The sequence below is a fragment of the Conger conger genome, chromosome 15, assembly GCF_963514075.1.
Source record: "Conger conger chromosome 15, fConCon1.1, whole genome shotgun sequence".
Classification (NCBI taxonomy): Eukaryota; Metazoa; Chordata; class Actinopteri; order Anguilliformes; family Congridae; genus Conger; species Conger conger.
The window spans coordinates 697,195-713,807 of NC_083774.1; the positions used below are offsets into that span (position 1 = coordinate 697,195).

Below are 16,613 nucleotides of genomic sequence, written 5' to 3' on the forward strand. Positions count from 1 at the left end.
ACAACAGAGTGAGTAATGCAAGTCAGGCGTTTCGATCAGAGGAAATGTAACAGATTCATGTTGTTGCATCTTATCCAAAAGCCTGTTTGTAACCTGCAGCCACCTCCGGTTAACCACGGTAGTTTTCAGCGCAGGAGTCTTCGCCCGGATGTCAGACACAATACCTGCCGCGCTGTTGCATCACGCAGCGCCACCAGGTTAACTACCCCTCCCGGGACGGCCCTCCTGTTCGGGACTTCTGGCTTTGAAACGCACCTGGACGTCCCCATCGCTCGAGCGCTGCAAGGCCTGTTGCAATCACCTGCAATCCTTTCACCGTCGCGCGGGGTTGCCTGGAGACCGGGCCGCTGGGGCCAATTACCTCCCGCCGGACCGAAAACAGCGCAACACCTCCCAGATCAGGAGTAAGCGCAGCCTCTCTCACCAGCGTGAAAACCGCTGAATTACACATTGTGTTTATTAAACTTTTTATTATACCGCGAGGAAGGCCTACCTTCCACTTTATCGAATGTGACATTTAACCAATACCCATCCTGTTTTGTGCGCTGTGCGGCCAATTAGCCAATTCTTTTTTTAAGGGCGTTTTCCCTTCTAAAACAGAGTGATAAAAAGCAGGCTACATTAATCGCGCTTAGTCTATCAAATTACAACGTTCTTGTTTTGCACCGGAGCAGCTTGTCTGCTTTAACACCCCCCCCCCCCCCCCTGGAAACCACGCTGGCCTCCTGCCGCACGAGTCATCTGTTCGATCCCCGACCCTGGTGTCAGGCAAATCAGATCAACAGTTGCGCACCTTTTCGCCATCCAATTTGCTGCAAACACGACATCACCCGCGTACCAGGGGAATCTTAATTGATTTCTCCACTGAAGAGAATATTTCATCATACTCTGTTTTTAACCCTTGACTAGCGCCTCGCCAGGGCTGGGGCTCCCCACGGTGTCGCCAACTCCCTCTGAAAGTACCCGGGGAGACGCGGATACGAGACGCAGCGAACGCAAGAAGAGACTACTATTGCACTTCACACCGATCTTCAAACCGCTTTAAACTAGACCGTTTTTTTTTCCTAATTCGTAATTATTCTGTGACATTGCGGAGATTCTTCTAAAAACAAGGAACTCGTCCATCCAGAAAGTGCCACAGATCTAGAAAATATGTCAATTTATGTAGGACCTTTTCCCTGCGCGCATTTATCCAGTATATCAGGTAAATACTTAAGTAGACGCAGGGAAGAGGGTCCTACCAAACTTACGATTTAACGCAGTAAAATGTTGAGCGTTAAATCAACTCTTACAGATTATCCACATACAGAGTATGAGAATGAAATGGGCTAAAAGGCGTTTCACTGGTGTGGACTTTCACCCAGTAACTGGCTCTTTACCAGGAAGCGGTCATGTGACCACGGCCCTAGGTTTAGTCACAGTCAGCCACTGTGACTCGGACAACCGAGACGGACTTTAGTCTCGTGACCCAATTTGCAGAGTGACATGACTTCAGTCAGGTGTTTGAAAACACACACTTATTACGAAAGACAAAAACGGAGTAAACACAGGAACTCAAGGAGGTTTCTTTTTGCTCTGGACCCAGCCAGCTGAGCTATTAGTGATGATTGGCTGAGCTGAGCTATCAGTGCTCTGATTGGCTGAGCTGAGCTCCCTCACGACTGGAGGCAGGCTGCAGCTCCCAGATCCACCAGAGGTGGCGCTATTACAGAATGATACAGGTCATGCCCTGCCTACGACCGAAACCCTGACCAATCCCGCAGCACCCTGCAGCACCACAGTCACTCTTGATTGGGCAGACCTGAGCGTGCATTTTAAAACTACAGAATCCTCCCAGATCCTCCAGCCTAGAAAACTACAGCCTCCTCCCAAACCACAGGAGCCAGAAACCAGAGGCACAGGGCTCCGAATGACAGGCTTTATTGGCGGGTGACGCCTCCAGTGATCAGAACGGCCCAGACCAACCGCTCCCACGTGTCTGTAAAGTCTCTACAAAAAAATAGATCCAAAAATATCCAATCATCAAAAACACAAAAATAGAAGCTTAACACGACAGCAGATATTGTACAACGCTGTATCTATAAGTAATATAAAAGTACACAATGTGTATTTACAAATCTATAAATAATCTTAAGTTAAAAGTTAAAAGTTTCAGTGCAACGGCAATGTGTGTTCAGGACCGTTCAGCTCTGATTGGTCCACTCGCTCCCTGTCAGGCCAATCAGAGTTCGGGCCCTGGAGGGCTGATGGGAAGGCAGGTTTGTTTCCTGTCGCGTTCACAGTCTGAGTGCAGGCGGGGAGTTCTGCCTGTGGCTCAGGTAGTCCAGCATCTTCTCCCTGTGTGATTGGTGGAGGCAGTAGCCAATGGCGTGCTCCGTCTCCTGAAGCCTGCGTTGGAAGCGGGCGCGGTCCCGGGCCATCTCTTCCCAGGGTCCTTTGCGCACGGCCTGCATGGCGAAGGACCAGGTCCGCATCACGTGCACCTGCAGCAGCGGGGAGAATCGCACCTGCAACAGGAAGTCAGGAAAGGGCCTTTTAGTGCACAGACCACAGCAGCAAAACACACCTGGAGACACAACGGGCTGCTTCCCCAGACATGGAATGAAGGTACAATAGGTGAGATTTATTAGTTAAAACATTGTTACAAGACCATTGTAAAGCCCTTCCTATCATTGAAAAAGGCTCACTGACATGTTGAAATTTGAGTTTCAAAATATACAGTTGATGGCCCGACACTGTACTAAATTGTATAGCTACAATAATTAAAGCTCATTGGTTGAAAATTGGTTTTAATTGGCACAGCCAATGGCGTCTCAACATCAGCGTGTTTACAGAGAAGGGGGAGGGATAAACAGTGTTGTGGATTGAAGGTGTTTGTTGCTTCTATTCCTCTCTTGACCTATGAAGTCCTACATTACCCATTGTACCAGCTTTAAGCCCAGCCCTAGACTAAAATAGCATCTTTTTTTTAGTCCATGTGTGGTAAAGTCCCGGGAAATGGCGTGTGAGTCAGAGTGCAGTTTTACCCCCGCTACACACGGGCCGTTCATACACACTGCTGACTCACAGGTCAGAGGTCACATGACTCAGAAACATGGCTCCTGCCGCAGAAATGCACTGTCAGCTTCACCTCAAATCCACACGGAATATGAATACAATAACCATGTGCTCAGAACACTGGCATGAAAATTATTTCACAGTGAGTCAGCTAACCTATCCAGAGCTCACAGTGGAGGTCAGCCTCGTGATTTAAAGTTCTGTCCTGGAACACGGGGAATGACACACTGGGCTCTTAGTGACACACTGACACAGTCCAGCATAAACAGAGTCAGTGGCAGTCCTCTCATGGCAGTGATCCCACTCATAGTGCAGTTTTATAAAGAGAACAGACAAATTTGCGCTTCCTGATTGTTGCATGCTGATTTTTTTACATGTGTCACAGTCAACAACACACTTTATTTTGCATATTTTGGCTGATTCTTGGCCAGGTCTCAAACGAGATTCTGAATCGCAACAGGCGAAAGGTTAAAGAGACAGAAATAGAGAAATAAAGGTGAATGAACCTGTTTTGGGGAGTGTGTGGGTGCTGTGCGGAGCTCCTGTTCTGGGGAGTGTGTGGGTGCTGTGCGGAGCTCCTGTTTTGGGGAGTGTGTGGGTGCTGTGCGGAGCTCCGTGGCCGGACTGCTTGCGGGCTTCCTCCACGGGGCCGGCCTCCAGCGCTCCTGCGGGGGCCGCACACAGCAGTGCACCGTCACGCGTCTCTTCGGCAGCCGCGGCTTCGAGCGACCGGCTCTCTGCAGGGGGGGGGTCGCGGGGGAGCTGTGCAGGCACGCTCTGAAGTGCAGGGGATGGTAGGGGTCAGAGCTCTGGGAGAAGGAGTTCCACAGCTCCTCCTCTTCCTCCTCCACCGAGGGGGGTCTGTGGCTCTCTCCCGAGTCGGAGGGGGTGGGGGCCAGCTGCGGGAGCCCCCCGGTCCTCGCCCCCCCCCTGGGGCCAGAGCTGGCCGTGCAGGCTGTGAAGTTGAGCGGGTTGTAGGGGTCCAGCGGGCCGGCAAACAGCTCCCACAGCCTCTCCTTCTCCTCTTCATCATCATCATCATCATCATCATCATCATCATCCGCAGCGCTGGAGTCGTCAGAGCTGTCCCAGTCACTCTCTCTCTCCGGACCCGGCCGGACCAGGTCCTGGTGGAACGTCCTGAGCGTTTGGAGTGTGGAGCGGGGCGACTCCCGGTCCGAGCCCAGGCTGGAGGAAGGCCTCTCCAGCGGCTCGCTGTCGCTGTCGGACACGGTGGAGAGGCAGGCGGAGAAGCTCAGAGGGTTGTAGGGGTCCGAGGCCCTGGCGAAGGAGTCCCACAGCGCCCGGCTCTCCTCCACGTCAAACTCCTCTCCGCCCACTTCATCCTCCTCGTCCCAAAAAGAGTCAGGCTCCTCCACAGTGGCAGCGAGGTCCGGGACAGCCTCGACCTCATCCCAAAAGGACTCTACCTTTTCTACCGCACTCACAGTTTCAGTTTGGTCGCTGGAACGAACTTCCACCTTGCGCTGCAATTCTTCGGAAACGCGCACCTCCCAGTCGGCCGGGCCTTTCGGCGTCCAGGAGGGGTGATGCCCCAGACAGAGCTCATCGTCCGTGTCCTCCGATAAACTCTCCTGCGCACGGATCACAAAATCGTCAACCAGACTGAGACACAGGTCATCGGCCCCGAAGCTTGAGAGGAGCGCCCCTGCGTGAGAACCCCCCGAATAGGCGTTTAAGCCGCCCTTAGACAGCGAGTCAGAGCCGGGGATGAACACGCCGCCGTTCCCGTCGAACAGAGAGGAGAGGAAGAAGGACTCCGCCGGGCTGCCAGACGTGCTGACGTGCTGCACGTGAGGATGTCCCGTCTCGTCCGTTATTCTCAGGTGCACTTCCAGCCGGAACATCTGGAAGACTGCAGCACGGAAAGTCAAAGGGCAAGAAGAAAAAGTCATCACGATTAATTCAAATTAAAATATCTAACCACGCGTGACATCTTCATTTAAATTTCTGAACCACGCACCGTGAATATACTTCTTTGTATTCTGTACGGTAACTTAGCCTCTAGTCTACGAGCAGGTAGCCCGAGCTACATAGGCAAAACACCCCACCCAAAAAAATGCAAATTCCGCTAAAGAACAGCACACGAGTTGCCACAATAACACCCACTACAAAATGCAGAGTTATAGCCCCATTTCCGCGCGCCTGTTGCGCCCCTAACCCACAGCAACGGTCCCTCGCGCGCGACCTGCTTTTTTTTTTTTTTTTTTTTTTTTTTTTTAAAGAAGCTCCAGCCCTTCAGCAGGGCACGCAGAACCCAGCGTCCGGTCAACAGAATACCACCGGGTTTTACATGCATTCAATTTATAATCTAAGTCGCCTTTGGCTAAAACTGCTTCGACCAAGCGCACAGCATGCGTTAGAAGAATAAAGGGATACATCTTACCTGCCACGAAGCTGTAATATACCACTTGAAGGAGCAGTCTGAAATGTTCCCAAAGTACGCACAATATCTGCTTTGTCCAGGGCAGGATCAGCATCCCACCTCCGCCCGACCGCTGGATCGCGGTCTTATCCGAAATCCGTTCCGGACCCTCCATGATTGTATCCATTTTCAGCGATGGAAGTCAGCAGAAAATTCACTCGTATTTTTACAATATAAACGTAGCGAAAAGTTGTTTCCCTTTGAGATCAGTTGTGTCTGTTTTGATATAAGATTCATTTTTTCAGTAGCGATAAAACACTGAAACACAGTTTCAGGAGGAAAATCAGAATCTAACGGAGCTGAACAATTTCTCCATGTTTGAAAAATATACCTTGGCCGTTCGTTTTGCGGAAGGAGTGAGCTATGCTATGGAAACAGTGCTTTTAATGTCGCCTGGTTTTAAAAAAACAAAAACGGACCCACTACACAGCATTGATTTGATTGGACTACAGGCATGTCGATCACACACAAAGCCCTTCCTTGTTCTTGAAATAAACAGCCCTACTACGTCTTTCCGTGACGTTCGACATACCCACGATTTCCCTGGGAAATTACGAGAAGCAACCTGAAAGTTGAATTGGAAACCCTACACTATTCACCAATAAGCATTATTTATCATGAAACTAATGTAGGGAAACTGGTTGCCGCCTCATTTTCATTTCACCTTCAAAAACACATCAGTCTCAGTGTTTGCGCGTGAAACGACGACAGTAACAAACAGTAGTGGCGGAAAAGTGCAACTGTCAAATAGGTAGTGACCGTGTGTAAACACTTCTGAATCTTTAGAATCCAGCTAAATTGAAGAAATATTTTTTTCTACAAGGACGTAGCCAGACTAAATCCCGGTAAAACTTGAGCTACTGTAGATGACAGTTAACGTCGTCCCGTTTGGGTCAAAACGTCTATTCGTTAAAAAACGAATCGAGAAGCCTTTCAACCCCGCGTGCAGTTTGACAGCTCACAACAGCTAGCGATTTTGATGACGTCAGCGCCGCACAGAAATCAGACAAGCTGCCACTTACCCAGAACCGCTTGCGCAACGACATCAGTACCAACAACTTCAAACTGCAGGTGTTCACAAATAAACATACCAGCAAACCAGAGAGAACGACATAGAACAGTTCCCAAACTCCTGGTGGAAAAGTGGTTGATGTGGGCCACAAGACACATTTGAGAGGTACAAAAAAAAGAATGAACTCACTCAGTTCAGTCACCAGTCCTTAAACACACATTTGCACTGTGCCTGCAGTTGTCTTTACAGATGTAAAAGTATTGGGGCAGCTCGTGTCTGTTTCAGGAACAATCTTTCTATGCCCCAGCGAAATGACCATGAAAAATGTTTACGCATAGTTTAAAAACATGTCACTGCGGCACGTTAACATATTTTATGGCATAGATAGATTAGTTGGTCCCATGGCCACCATCACCAGCGAGCAAGCAGGGGAAACACTACTCCACGGTGTCAGTGTGAGGGTCTGAGCGAGCGCCAGGCAGGTTGCAGAAACATGATTTTCACATTTTTAGGGGCCAGTGTTGGGGGCCGGGGCCCTAGGAGAGCGGTTGTGCTGATACTCCAGCACACGGAATACAAGATAAAATTATGAATGAGATGAAAGTGCAGACTTTAATTTGTGGGTGTCTACATCCCATCATGCAGGAATGACAGCCTTTTACACATACGGTCCATTTTAGGGCAGCAAATTAACAATCTGAAATAAAGTACCTCATATCAAATACTTGGTGGCAGTGAGAAAGTGTGGGGAAGCACTGAAATTGAGCAGCCATGTTGCGGTATCTCTACGCGTGTCAAAGCAAGCCTCTGAGCCAACTTTCTACTCAATGTGCCATTTATTATAGTTCAGACATTTTACAGTAAAAACCTGTCACACAGTCTGTCTCCTTCTGAACCGCCCAACAGTCCAGCACACAAAGCAGAGCTTTCGTCCAAAAGCAGTTTTATTTTCTTAATTTTTCCTGGTATTTATGCCACCAGAGCAGATGCTGTGGAGGATTCGCTGTGAAAGAGGGAGAAAGGGAACACTGATGAGCCAACGGAATTTAAATTAATTCACCCTGAAAAACAGTGGAATGTAATCTCAACCTGGAAAACAGTGGAATGTAATCTCAACCTGGAAAACAGTGGAATGTAATCTCAACCTGGAAAACAGTGGAATGTAATCTCAACCTGGAAAACAGTGGAATGTAATCTCAACCTGGAAAACAGTGGAATGTAATCTCAACCTGGAAAACAGTGGAATGTAATCTCAACCTGGAAAACAGTGGAATGTAATCTCAACCTGGAAAACAGTGGAATGTAATCTCAACCTGGAAAACAGTGGAATGTAATCTCAACCAGGAAAACAGTGGAATAAAACAGTGGAATGTAATGTCATCTCAAGCTGCTGCCATTAGTATATTCTGACAGATGGTCGTGTATGAAGGGGACTGGCAGGGCCAGCACTGTCAGCCACTCTGCTAATTTACCTCCAGAGTTCATCTGGCACATCAGACATGTCTGCATCCTCACACACAGAGGAACAGAGAGTGAAACGTGCTGAATGCACAGACACGCACACACAGACACACACACAGACGTACTATTTCCAGTTGGGGGGCAGCACTCTCCTGGTCTTGTAGTAACGGGCCAGTCTGTGGATTCTGCTCTCGGTGAGAATCAGACGGAATTTGGCATCTTTGTCCTGCAAAGATCACAAGAGGCCAGTTCAGACACACTGTCATTACAGTTAGTGTTAAGGGTTAAGGGGGGTTGGGCTTAAGCTCATCTTTAGAGGTGTGGGAGAGTTGGAGAAAAAAGAGTTATAGAGAATAGATAAAAAATAGATTTTCCACATATCAAGGTGCTGGGCTCCATAGGGCATAAATTAAAAGGAAGCTGGTTACAGAAATGGCATTATGAAAAAGCATGAAATGTGCCATTTTTTAATATGAAAAAAAGAAAAAAATAAGTCACCCATTTCATAAAATAAATGAAAATAACTGAACAGTATTTTCCAAGGAGACTGGGGGCGCTTTGGGGCCCCGGCCTTGCTGAGAGACCCTCAGAGCGCCCACCTTCCTGTTCCTCTCCAGGTGCTTCCTCACGGCGACGGCCTTCTTGATCAGGTGGTACAGGTCCTCCGGGAGGTCAGGGGCCAGGCCCTTGGACTTCAGGATGCGCAGGATTTTATTTCCCGCCACGAAGCGCACCTGGGCCACGCCGTGAGAGTCCCTCAGGATCACACCTGGGAACGCACAGGTAACACAGATTTGACTGCCTCTACCACACAGGTAACACAGATTTGACTGCCTCTACCACACAGGTAACACAGATTTGACTGCCTCTAACACACAGCTAACACAGATTTGACTGCCTCTAACACACAGCTAACACAGATTTGACTGCCTCTACCACACAGGTAACACAGATTTGACAGCTTCTAACACACAGGTAACAGACATTTGACTGCCTCTAAGGCACAGGTAAGACGGATTTTACTGCACAGGTAACAGCAAAGATTACCCCCTCTTTCAAGAGCTCCTTCAGCCCTCAAACAACCAGCGCTTAGACCCAAGAACACCAGGTGAGGCGAGTTAACTGAAACCAACAGCTTTAATCAAACAATTACATTCAATTAAACAAAAACCAGCACTCCCTGTGGCTCTGTAGGACCAGCGCACCCTGTGGCCCTGTAGGACCAGTGCACCCTGTGGCCCTGTAGGACCAGCGTTGGCCACCCATGCGCTGACTGGACTGTATGAAGGGGACTGGCAGGGACAGCACTGTCAGCCACTCTGCTAATTTACCTCCAGAGTTCATCTGGCACATCAGACATGTCTGCATCCTCACACACAGAGGAACAGAGAGACACATGCCGAATGCACAGACACACATACACACAGACGCGCAGACACAGACGCGCGCACACAGACGCGCACACACAGACGCGCGCACACAGACGCGCACACAGGAACAGAGAGACACATGCGGAGTAGGGTGGCCCAGGACAGACAGACGCAGTTACTGACCGGTCACACTGCCATGACCGTTCACTACATAACTGCATGGAACTTTCCCACATTTTTAATGGATATATCAAACGTAGTACACAATGATATTACATCGTACTGTACATTACGTCCAGTTCATGGACCATGAGACTCACAGAGCCATGGAGACACCTCCAAATTCCACACATTTAAACACAGATTCACTGGAGCTCCAAAATCACCCAGTGTAACCAGCACACAATCGCCAATGCCACAGTAATCTTACCAATCTGGGAGGGGGTGAGCCCCTTCTTGGCCAGCTTGAAGATCTGCTCTTTGACATCTTCAGAAGTCAGTTTCAGCCACTGGGAATATAAACAGTGCGTTTAAGTATGCTTATGTTTAAGTTTATGAAAGGAAATTATGCTTCGTGACAAGACGGGCCAAACGTGGAACGAAGAAGAACTTACCGTTGGCACACTGCGTCGGTAGGGAAGCGCCGACTGGGACAAGCCCTTTCTACAAGAGAAAAAACCGGACTTTACTGAAACGCATCATGAGTCCCGACGACAACAACTAGGCTGCAATCCGTGATCGCAATAACCGCATTTATTCGATCCAAAGAGTTAACTTCGGTCAGTGTTGCACGCACCTCATGACGGGCTGTGACAGGCTACCTAGCTAGCTACAGCCTAGATCGCATGGATGGCAAGCTAGCGCACTAAACGTACTGCCGTCATCAGACACAAAATAAGCGAATAGCTAACAGCTTTTAAAGAAAATGAAGTAAAATTCAATCACAATGTATTTCAGATGAAAATGGCCTTCTAATAACAGTGATTGCTGATAAAATCTCAAAAGACACACAGAATTAAAGCGAGAATCAAGCACGCGGCCATGCTGTGCCCAACTCAGAATGCATGGACCCCATGTTTACATCCTTACGGCCAAACAACCGCTTACTGTACACAGTTTGGATATGTGACATTACAAAGGACACTCTCGGACTGCAGTCCTGTCTGGGGCAGATCAGGAAGGTCCGTTCCAGTCTTTAAAGGCGGAATCGCCTGCTTACCCAGGAGCGTGCATACGACCCATGATGGCGGTGTGCAGGAAGAGAAGGCCGCAGTAAGGAAATGACGTAACGGAGAGTCTTTCTCTTCTTCTGTAGTTTTGTTCAACTGCGGATTATACCACAGATTTGTGCTTTGGCGCCACCTGCTGGATGTTTTACATTATCACAATTTACTTTCAAACTCCAATTCCTAAACCCCTTCTGAAGCAGCTCTATTTCCCTAAGATTTGACTCCCGCCAAAACCCTTTCTCCAAAATTCCCTATATCCCGGCCCCCGTTGCATTAAAAATACCCCAAATCTCTCTCACCGCGCGCAACTTTATTCTCTGACTTGGTTTCAATCTCACGAGCACATTTTACTACCACAGCAATGAACGCACAAACTGTCCACCGTCTTTTTCTCTGTCATATTCCCTTTGTTGTTGTTCTGAGCCCCACGTCTGTCCTGCGCTTTCTTCCCAGTTCCCTTTTCACTCCTCTCCTTGTTGCTTCCGCATGTGGCCTTCAGACCTCTAGCGCGTTCAACCTCACGTTCAATCTTTGAAGAACAAACACGCAAGCTTTGTGTACGTCTGTAGAATATTTCCACTTTTGAAACATATTTTCATATTCATATTTATAGATACCTAATTATATTTGTAGATAGCTGCAATACTTGACTGGTATGAATGTTGTTCGTCACTGAGTGTTGTTGCTGTCTGTTGTGCACTTTAAGGTGAAGCTCATTGTAATCTCGTTGTACACTGTATAACAATACAGGCTTTCTATTCTATTCTAAGATGTGTATTGTATATAACAGAATAATTGCACACATTTGCAATTAATTGGGGATTTGATTGACACACGAATTATTAGAAAGGATGCACCATGCCGTTACACCAAATTCAAAATAACGTTTTCCCAAAAACACGCAACCTACAGTCATGTTGAAACAGCTGTGTGACATGTTGAGTCCCTCAACATTTCGCACACACCTCTGGGGCCAAAAAGCTGAATCTGGAGACAGTGAATTATGACAAGCAGTTCTAGGTTCTCATATGAAAAGGGCCAGTGTGCAGGTTTATATTTGTTGTTGTTGTTGTTGTTGACTGGCCCCCACACAAGACTGGGCACCCCTGGTTATATACAGTGGTTTTGGATGTGGTGAATTATTGGATGATATTTCTTTGATGTGTTAATTGCACCTGAGTTTTGTTGCTCAAGATATATCCAATTTTATAATTACAGCACTTTATTTTATTTCAGTTCTCCTCGGGTTATTGTGATATGAATTAGTGCTGAGAAAATTGACCACTGGTCTGATTTCATTCACTCCAGATGCTGTAGTGGCCAAGTGCCATCAGCTATTTACTAAATATCCACAGAAACGTCTTACTACCATGCCAATGAAATAAGAGATTTGATTGCAATACAACTCTTTTATAAAATGTTTAATTCTCTTTAGGTTTACAGTACACATTACATTCATTCAGGTTAAGATCACTGATTAAAATAAATAACTGGAAAATCCATACTGAATTCATATATGGGCAGTCATTAAAAGGATGAAGGAAATCAATATTTGATCATGTAAGTATTGTAGATTTTAGAAGTGTTTTTTCATATTATATTTAAAATAAAAGTGAAACAATTTATTTCTGCACCATCTGACCTGAGTCAAAACATACCCACAATGCCCCTGTTCCCGATGTGGAAAGTGCAGCTCTGGCAGGGCGTGTCCTGTGGAAGTAAATGTTCCGGAAAAAGAGGACTGAGTAACGAGGTGGGGGGCACATCCACAGAGGGAGGGAGGCCAGCACTCTGGAACAGCGGGGAGGAGGCCAGCATTCTGGAACAGCAGGGAGGAGGCCAGCATTCTGGAACAGCGGGGAGGAGGCCAGCACTCTGGAACAGCGGGGAGGAGGCCAGCATTCTGGAACAGCGGGGAGGAGGCCAGCACTCTGGAACTGCTGGACTGTCTGAGTGAGAACTCCAGCTCAGTGTTAGGAGGGACGGGGCTCTAGTGTTGGGAGGGACAGGGCTCTAGTGTTGGGAGGGACAGGGCTCTAGTGTTGGGAGGGACTGGGGTCTAGTGTTGGGAGGGACAGGGCTCAGTGTTGGGAGGGACAGGGCTCTAGTGTTGGGAGGGACAGGGCTCTAGTGTTGGGAGGGACGGGGCTCTAGTGTTGGGAGGGACGGGGCTCAGTGTTGGGAGGGACAGGGCTCTAGTGTTGGGAGGGACGGGGCTCTAGTGTTGGGAGGGACAGGGCTCTAGTGTTGGGAGGGACAGGGCTCTAGTGTTGGGAGGGACAGGGCTCTAGTGTTGGGAGGGACAGGGCTCTAGTGTTGGGAGGGACGGAGCTCTAGTGTTGGGAGGGACGGGGCTCTAAGATGGCACCCAGGGAGAACTGTTCTTTTGGCACCTGACGGAGTTAACAACCTGCCAGAGTAGCCCTGCCAAATCACACCTTCATCTCCACAGAAATGTCATATAAAACAGTACACCTGTCTGTATGCATGCACATACATACACTACTGTGCAAAAGTCTCGGCATCGTAGATTTATTTTATATGAACTTGGTCTTAGACATTTTTTCCCCCAAAAAATGTATGCTATAAAGAAATAAAATAATTAAAATAAAAGAAAATGTGCATGTGGCAATCTACAATTTCCTCAGTTTTGGTGGATTTAGCAGCCACTGAATATTTTTGAAAGCATCTTCACTTTATGAATGTGGCAAAGACTTTTGCACAGTACTGTACATACATACAATACATACACACATACATGTGCACATGAATACATACACACCTCCACTCTATACCTTCAGAATACGATATTTGGTCCACTACTAATTTACAAAACATAAAGATTTTTTTTTTGTGATATTACATGGAAATAAATGAACACTTGATTAATAATGCAGAAGAGCTGATGCAGATCAGTGATGTAAAATAAGAGCTGGGATTGGTGAGGCGTCAGGGTGGGTCCTGGGTCCGTGAGGTTGTTCCACCGGACCGTGTCTGAGCTCAGGTAAAAGGTACATTCTGCCCTGAGCAACACACCTAACCCCTAAATGCTCCTGATGAGCTGGTTGGTGCATTGCATGGCAGCCAGTCACTGTTGGTGTGTGAGTGTGTGTATGAAAGGGTGATTGAGAAACATCAATTGTACAGGGCTTTGGATAAAGGCACTATATAATTGCCAAGCATTTAGCATTTACCGTCTCCTGAGGTAGATGGTATAGCAGTGAGTTTGTACCACAGTCCGGACAGTCTGTGCTCAGGGAGATGGTATAGCAGTGAGTTTGTACCACAGTCCGGACAGTCTCTGTGCTCAGGGAGATGGTACAGCAGTGAGTTTGTACCACCCGACAGTCTCTGTGCTCAGGGAGATGGTACAGCAGTGAGTTTGTACCACCCGACAGTCTCTGTGCTCAGGGAGATGGTACAGCAGTGAGTTTGTACCACCGGACAGTCTCTGTGTTCAGGGAGATGGTACAGCAGTGAGTTTGTACCACAGTCCGGACAGTCTCTGTGTTCAGGGAGATGGTACAGCAGTGAGTTTGTACCACCCGACAGTCTCTGTGCTCAGGGAGACGGTACAGCAGTGAGTTTGTACCACCGGACAGTCTCTGTGTTCAGGGAGATGGTACAGCAGTGAGTTTGTACCACCCGACAGTCTCTGTGCTCAGGTCGAAGCTCTTCAGACTGAGGACCAGGCCTCCCAGACTGCAGTTCTCCCGCAGAGACTCGGCGCTGAGCACGCTCAGTTGGAGCTCCCGCTGACTCAGAGCCTCCCTGCTGTAGCCACTGTACACCAGCTGGGGGCGCCATCGCACACAGAGAAATATAATTTAATTTGTCATCCATTTATCTTCATTCTTTTCATCTATTTGTTCATTAATCTTTTATTTTATTGTATGTTGTTTCTTGAGCAAATCTTTGTTTAATTGTGTAATTTGTTAATATAGCTATCAAATAAATATCTCATACCTAATATTTGGAGAGCTGTCTATAGAAAATCATACCACACAAGGAGCCTGATTCACAAAGAAGGACTACAAAGTTAGCTGGATAGCTGCTGTGTGTGAGAGTGTGTGTAGAGTTCAGTGTGTAAGATGTGTGTGTAGAGTTCAGTGTGTGAGATGTGTGTGTAGAGTTCAGTGTGTAAGATGTGTGTGTAGAGTTCAGTGTGTGAGATGTGTGTGTAGAGTTCAGTGTGTAAGATGTGTGTGTAGAGTTCAGTGTGTAAGATGTGTGTGTAGAGTTCAGTGTGTAAGATGTGTGTGTAGAGTTCAGTGTGTAAGATGTGTTTGTAGAGTTCAGTGTGTAAGATGTGTGTGTAGAGTTCAGTGTGTGAGAAATATATATATATTTTTTTTACTTCACTCCATGGTCCACATTTGTGAGGGTTCTGGGTTTTACTCAGTGCCGTTATCCAGCTAACTCAGTAATCCTGCTTTGTGGGTTTTACTCAGTGCAGTTATCCAGCTAACTCAGTAATCCTGCTTTGTGGGTTTTACTCAGTGCAGTTATCCAGCTAACTCAGTAATCCTGCTTTGTGGGTTTTACTCAGTGCAGTTATCCAGCTAACTCAGTAATCCTGCTTTGTGGGTTTTACTCAGTGCAGTTATCCAGCTAACTCAGTAATCCTGCTTTGTGATACAGGCCCCAGGATGTATATTTTAATGCTTAACACTGTATATACTGTAAATATAAAATTTACTAAAGTAAGTCAGAAAAAGCAGGTCATGAAGTTCAGAAGATGAGGAGATTTTACATGAGAGCGAGCAACCAAACATAAACATCTCACCATTTCATTAAAGGTGGGGTTCCGGGTTTTCCTGGAGATCTTTGTTTTCCGTTTGGAGTTTTTCTGGGGGTCTGGAAGCAAATAGGTCTTAACATAAGGGTTAGGCTCCGCTCCATCATCCGATACCTGGAGGAGAATGTCTTGTGAGCACATTTTCATCTCAATTCACCGTCTAATTGCACTTCTAGGCCTGTCTCACTGATGTAATGTTCTATAAATTCTCTGTGTCTCAGGTGTAGAGCAGGGTTTCAGGTGTGACTGGAGACAGGTGTGTTTGAGGTGTAGAGCTTAGCTGGGTTTGTGTGAGAGAGGTGAGACATGTGTGTTTGAGGTGAGACAGATGTGTTTGAGGTGAGACAGGTGTGTGGCCAGACTCACCAGGCCCTTGATGTGCATGACCATGATGAAGAGGGTGCTGTTCCTGTAGGAGACGGACAGCTTCACCGCCCCCTCCCCCACCCCCTCCCCCTCCCCCCTCCCTGCTGCCGGGCCCAGGGGCGGGGCTTCTGCAGGAGAAACAACCAGCTGTCAATCACCACCGCAGTTCCAGTGAGAATACAGTGATTCACTTTAAACACAGAGCCATTTTATTACACAGCACCTGTGTTTTTTTTTTTACCACAGAGCCATTTTATTACACAGCACCAGTGTTTTTTTATAAAGCAGTTTTTGAGTTCTCGCCTGGAGGTTTGGACACTCCCTCACACCCCTCTGCTTTGTCATCTTGACCAATCGGATGGAAGAAGGTGTACACCAGATCACACTGTGGAAGGAACACAACCAGGTGGAACTTCTTCGTTTTGGATCCTGTTGCTACCCTGCACCATTTAACTGGAACACAAAAGGTGCTCCATTTCCCCACAGCCCTTTAAAGACGAGCTGAAACAGAAGTTAGAGCAGCACTAGCTTCTGTGACACGTAAACACGAGGGAAACTAATGTTTTGGGGGCACTTTCTGAAGGGTGGGGAGTCAATTTGACTGACTGATGAGGGGGATGCCATGCCACTGCGTGAAAAGGATACTCACCTGGGTGACGTCCGTCGAGCTCCTCAGCAGGTTGTGGGTGTAGTTGTTGAGCTCCACCTTCCTCCGGGCAGCTACATCCTTAATGTGCGTCCTGCCCAGCACCAATCTACTCGGGAACCTGCAGGTGGAGAGGGTTCATGACCAAGTAGTGTGCTACTCAGAGAAGGCAAGGTCGGGTAAGGTAAGGATAATGTTTATTTTAGCTGGAGAATAGGCATTATTTAT

General features: G+C 47.5%; 3 protein-coding genes across 3 annotated transcripts in view; all 3 read right to left on the bottom strand.

The window, feature by feature from the left end:
• Positions 1–1,904: 1,904 nt before the first annotated feature.
• ppp1r15b (protein phosphatase 1, regulatory subunit 15B) lies at positions 1,905–6,010 on the bottom strand. The gene is made up of 3 exons (XM_061222471.1): positions 5,465–6,010; positions 3,564–4,933; positions 1,905–2,507 (listed from the first exon to the last, which is right to left on the bottom strand). Exons 1-3 carry the CDS (start codon positions 5,628–5,630, stop codon positions 2,277–2,279), a joined length of 1,767 nt encoding a protein of 588 aa, XP_061078455.1. The 5' UTR covers positions 5,631–6,010; the 3' UTR covers positions 1,905–2,276.
• A 1,322-nt stretch (positions 6,011–7,332) lies between these two features.
• On the bottom strand, positions 7,333–10,674 carry LOC133111498 (small ribosomal subunit protein uS15-like). Its single transcript, XM_061221909.1, has 6 exons — positions 10,566–10,674; positions 9,961–10,009; positions 9,777–9,855; positions 8,576–8,745; positions 8,102–8,202; positions 7,333–7,518 (listed from the first exon to the last, which is right to left on the bottom strand). The coding sequence occupies exons 1-6, from the start codon at positions 10,586–10,588 to the stop codon at positions 7,485–7,487; spliced, it is 456 nt and encodes a 151-aa protein (XP_061077893.1). The 5' UTR covers positions 10,589–10,674; the 3' UTR covers positions 7,333–7,484.
• Positions 10,675–14,077: 3,403 nt separating this feature from the next.
• Positions 14,078–16,613, bottom strand: part of LOC133111849 (phosphatidylinositol 4-phosphate 3-kinase C2 domain-containing subunit alpha-like) — a 35,087-nt gene continuing 32,551 nt past the window's right edge. Inside the window, exons 30-34 of the mRNA XM_061222472.1 lie at positions 16,389–16,506; positions 16,043–16,124; positions 15,740–15,867; positions 15,362–15,487; positions 14,078–14,369 (exon numbers count right to left, since the gene is read on the bottom strand). Of these exons, the coding sequence (XP_061078456.1) occupies positions 14,187–14,369; positions 15,362–15,487; positions 15,740–15,867; positions 16,043–16,124; positions 16,389–16,506 (637 nt within the window). The 3' untranslated portion in view covers positions 14,078–14,186. The remainder of the gene's footprint in view (positions 14,370–15,361; positions 15,488–15,739; positions 15,868–16,042; positions 16,125–16,388; positions 16,507–16,613) is intronic.

What these genes read in the sequence shown, in the direction of transcription:
- LOC133111498 (XM_061221909.1), bottom strand. Translation starts at nt 10,588, where the DNA reads ATGGGTCGTATGCACGCTCCTGG. An exon ending in ACCTGGAGAGGAACAGGAAG is followed by an intron (nt 8,203 to 8,575) that starts GTGGGCGCTCTG and finishes TGATCTTTGCAG; the next exon opens with GACAAAGATGCCAAATTCCG. An exon ending in CTGCCCCCCAACTGGAAATA is followed by an intron (nt 7,519 to 8,101) that starts GTACGTCTGTGT and finishes CCTCTTTCACAG; the next exon opens with CGAATCCTCCACAGCATCTG.
- ppp1r15b (XM_061222471.1), bottom strand. Translation starts at nt 5,630, where the DNA reads ATGGATACAATCATGGAGGGTCCGGAACGGATTTCGGATAAGACCGCG. An exon ending in ATATTACAGCTTCGTGGCAG is followed by an intron (nt 4,934 to 5,464) that starts GTAAGATGTATC and finishes TCCGTGCTGCAG; the next exon opens with TCTTCCAGATGTTCCGGCTG. An exon ending in CCACACACTCCCCAAAACAG is followed by an intron (nt 2,508 to 3,563) that starts GTTCATTCACCT and finishes TTCCTGTTGCAG; the next exon opens with GTGCGATTCTCCCCGCTGCT.